Source organism: Nycticebus coucang, chromosome 13 (genome assembly GCF_027406575.1).
Source record: "Nycticebus coucang isolate mNycCou1 chromosome 13, mNycCou1.pri, whole genome shotgun sequence".
Taxonomy (NCBI): Eukaryota; Metazoa; Chordata; class Mammalia; order Primates; family Lorisidae; genus Nycticebus; species Nycticebus coucang.
In genome coordinates this window covers 447,751-451,286 of record NC_069792.1, presented here as the reverse complement: position 1 = coordinate 451,286, position 3,536 = coordinate 447,751, and the positions used below count along the sequence as shown (strand labels likewise).

Below are 3,536 nucleotides of genomic sequence, written 5' to 3'. Positions count from 1 at the left end.
ATTAAAAAAACACGCCTGTAATCCTAGGGCTCTGGGAGGCCGAGGTGGGTAGATTGCCTGAGTCAGAGCAAAACCCCATCTCTAAAAATAGCAGGGCGTTGTGGCAGGTGCCTATAGTCCCAGCTGCTTGGGAGGCTGAGGTAGGAGGATTGTTTGAGCCCAAGAGTGTGAGGTTGCTGTGAGCTGTGACTCTATAGCACTCTACTGAGGGTGATTGAATGAGACTGTGTCTCTAAAAATAAATAAAAATAAACTGAAAAAACCTCTTTAATTATCTGCACACATCACAACAAATCCATCCTTTGTTATGATGTGATCTCTCCCTCTTATGGAAAAGGGAAGGGCTCTGTTCTGGCCCATCTTCTGAGTGTGCACGAGCCACAGTACACGCACTGATGGGGTTGACTCTCCAAACCTCACATCCCCTCTCTGAGTAATTCTAAGGCAGTTGTAATTTCAGAAAACCTATTAGGCCCCCCAAGTTAGAACATCAGCGTCTCCAGGGAACCGACTGCAGGGCTGGAGCGAGTCTGCTGTGCGGTTGCTGTTGGGACCCAACACCCAGGGGTTGGGGCGATGGGGTGGGGAGAGAAGCCCAGGGAAGAAGGGCTGGCAGGAGGAGGGTGTGAACGGTGACACAGACTCATTACGCGATTTGATCACAACTGCCGGCCCCAAATTGCCGGGAAAGTTAGAAGGCCTGGCCCTCCTGAGTCTTTTCATAAACTTCACAACGTGAAGGGCGGACGCCCGGGCTCACAGCTCAGGACTTTCCCACGGTGCGAAACCAACACACCGTTCAGCGCTCCCCAAAATCCGTCAAGTTGAAAATATCCGAAGTTGAAAGCACACTTCAGGCTTGAGACTTTTTCAGTTTACGAAGGGTTTGCCAGGATGCGACCCACGTAAACCAAGGACCATCTGTCCCCCACAGCTACTCGCAATAATCCCGTCTGTCTCCGCAGAGGGCCCGAGCTGCGGGTGCCCAGCGCGTCCTGGACACGGGCAGCCCGGACAGGACTGCAGCAGCGAGCCCGGCCGCCAGGCGGCGGCGCAGCTCCAGGGGCCTGGTGCGGTACCCGCGTCCCGCCGTCAGGCAGCCCCTCGGCCGGGAGGTCCTGCGAGCCCCCCGGCAGGACGGTCCAGCCGCGCTACTGCACACGGACCCGAGGGCCGGCGACACCCAGGACACTGAGGAGAGCAGCTGGCGCGCCCGGATCTCCTGGGACGTCCGAGTTTGCGCGGGCGGCCCCACTGCCGGCCAGAATGCGCGCCAGGCGCTCCCGAACAGGCTGCGGCTGGAGCGCGGCCCCGCATCCGGCCCCCTCCCGCGACGGCGGCGCCCGCTCCGTCCCGCTTCGGATCGCCGCCCGGCCGCGAGGAGCGGAGGCTCCCGAGCCCACAAACAGGAAGGCGAGAGGGCTGGGCGCGGGCAGAGGGAGGATCATTCCCAGCAGCGGCCGGGCGGGCCGGGGGCGGGGGCGGCGCGCAGGGAGGGCGCGGAGAGGGCGGGCCGGCGGTCCCGGCTCCCAGGGCGCCCCCGCCCCTCCCCCGCGGCCCCGGGGCGCCCCGCGGAGCCGGAGCCGGGGCGGGGCGAGCGCGTCACCCGGCTAGAAAAGGCGGCGGGCCCGGCCCCGCGAGGTGACAGCCGCGCCTGGACGCAGAGCCCGGCCCGACGCTGCCATGAGCGCCGCGCTCTTCAGCCTGGACGGCCGCGCGCCCTGGCCCGCGGAGCCCGCTCCCTTCTACGAGCCGGGCCGGGCGGGCAAGCCGGGGCGCGGGGCTGAGCCTGGGGCCCTGGGCGAGCCGGGGGCCCCGGCCCCCGCCATGTACGACGACGAGAGCGCCATCGACTTCAGCGCCTACATCGACTCCATGGCTGCCGTGCCCACCCTGGAGCTGTGCCACGACGAACTCTTCGCCGACCTCTTCAACAGCAACCACAAGGCGGGCGGCGCGGGCGCCCTGGAGCTGCTGCCCGGCGGCCCCGCGCGCCCCCCGGGTCTCGGCCCCGCCGCCCCGCGCCCGCTCAAGCGCGAGCCCGACTGGGGCGACGGCGACGCGCCCGGGTCTCTGCTGCCGGCCCAAGTGGCCGCGTGCGCGCAGACCGTGGTCAGCCTGGCCGCCGCCGGGCAGCCCACGCCGCCCACGTCGCCGGAGCCGCCGCGCTGCAGCCCCGGACCGGCTCCCGCACGCGGCCCCGCCCGGGAGAAAGGCGCCGGCAAGAGGGGCCCGGACCGCGGCAGCCCAGAGTACCGGCAGCGGCGCGAGCGCAACAACATCGCGGTGCGCAAGAGCCGGGACAAGGCCAAGCGGCGCAACCAGGAGATGCAGCAGAAGCTGGTGGAGCTGTCGGCCGAGAACGAGAAGCTGCACCAGCGCGTGGAGCAGCTCACGCGGGACCTGGCCGGCCTGCGGCAGTTCTTCAAGCAGCTGCCCAGTCCGCCCTTCCTGCCGGCCGCCGGGGCCTCCGACTGCCGGTAACGCCCGGCGCGGACGGACAGACTCTCCAACGACCGATACCTCAGGCCGATGGGCCGCGGGCGCAGCGCCCTGCCTGGGGCCGCGGGCGCCCCGCGGTTCCTTGGGGACGTGTGAGCGAAAGGGAAGCAGCCCGGACTCACTGCCACTGAACTGCGGGAGAAGCTATACGTGTTGATCGTCCCTTAACTTATTTTTGTAACGGTAGCTTTTTCTACATCTCCTACTCAAGCAGCTAAGGTACCTTTGTAAAAAAAAAACAAAAAACAAAAAAAGACTTCAGACCCTTTGTAGTGTAGGTAAGAGGGAAAGACTGAGCATGTTCACTTTTTTATATTAATTTTTACAGTATTTGTAAGAATAAAGCAGCATTTAAAATCGCCCCTGCTTCCTGTATTCGCGGTGACTCCCAGCCTGGACGGGCTGGGGATGGGCGTGGGGCTCCGGGCGCAGCGAGCACCTGAGGCCCCGAGGCCAGGTGTGCGGAACCGGGCTTGCTGGAGGAGGGGCCGGTCCGCCGGGGCTGCCTCCGCCCAGACGGCGCAGCAGGCTGAGCCCAGTTAAGCTGGTAAAACTAGGAGCTTTACGGCGGATGGTGCTCCCCCCAAAGTGCCCAGAGGTCGGCTGATTTGGGGGGCCCTGCGGAGGGCAGCTAAGGAACTCCCCACTAGATGGCCGCCTGAAGGGCGCGGGGACAGGAGGTCGCAGGCCGTCCTTCGGCTTACTATGGGACTGTGCTTTCACTTTCCTCAGTCTTGTGGAACATGACAAGTAGATTTTCAAAGGGCACAGAAAAAGTACAAAATGGTCATGTAGATGAAAAAGAGTCGCAAAGCTACTGCAGACTGGGGATCTTGCCAGAAATTGTAATGTTCAAGGTTTAATCCAAACAAAGCCGTCTGCCTTCCCCTAAGAAAACTGGGCAGTGGGCACCTTGTCTTGGTCTTGGGCCGCTCCATGTATATTATGTAATTAATTAACCCTGGCCTGTCATGATTATATTGCTATAAGGAAGGAAACAAAATCTTTAGTGTCCAAAGATAATTAATTGGTGG

At 63.2% G+C, this 3,536-nt stretch overlaps 1 protein-coding gene across 1 annotated transcript; it reads left to right on the top strand.

Annotated features, from left to right (window-relative positions):
- The first annotated feature begins 1,602 nt into the window (after positions 1-1,602).
- Positions 1,603-2,862, top strand: CEBPD (CCAAT enhancer binding protein delta). The gene has a single exon (XM_053558363.1). The coding sequence runs from the start codon at positions 1,684-1,686 to the stop codon at positions 2,482-2,484; it is 801 nt and encodes a 266-aa protein (XP_053414338.1). The 5' UTR covers positions 1,603-1,683; the 3' UTR covers positions 2,485-2,862.
- The last annotated feature ends 674 nt before the right edge of the window (positions 2,863-3,536 follow it).

Bases quoted from the DNA above. Each gene is read 5' to 3' on its own strand.
- CEBPD (XM_053558363.1), top strand. From the start codon at position 1,684: ATGAGCGCCGCGCTCTTCAGCCTGGACGGCCGCGCGCCCTGGCCCGCG.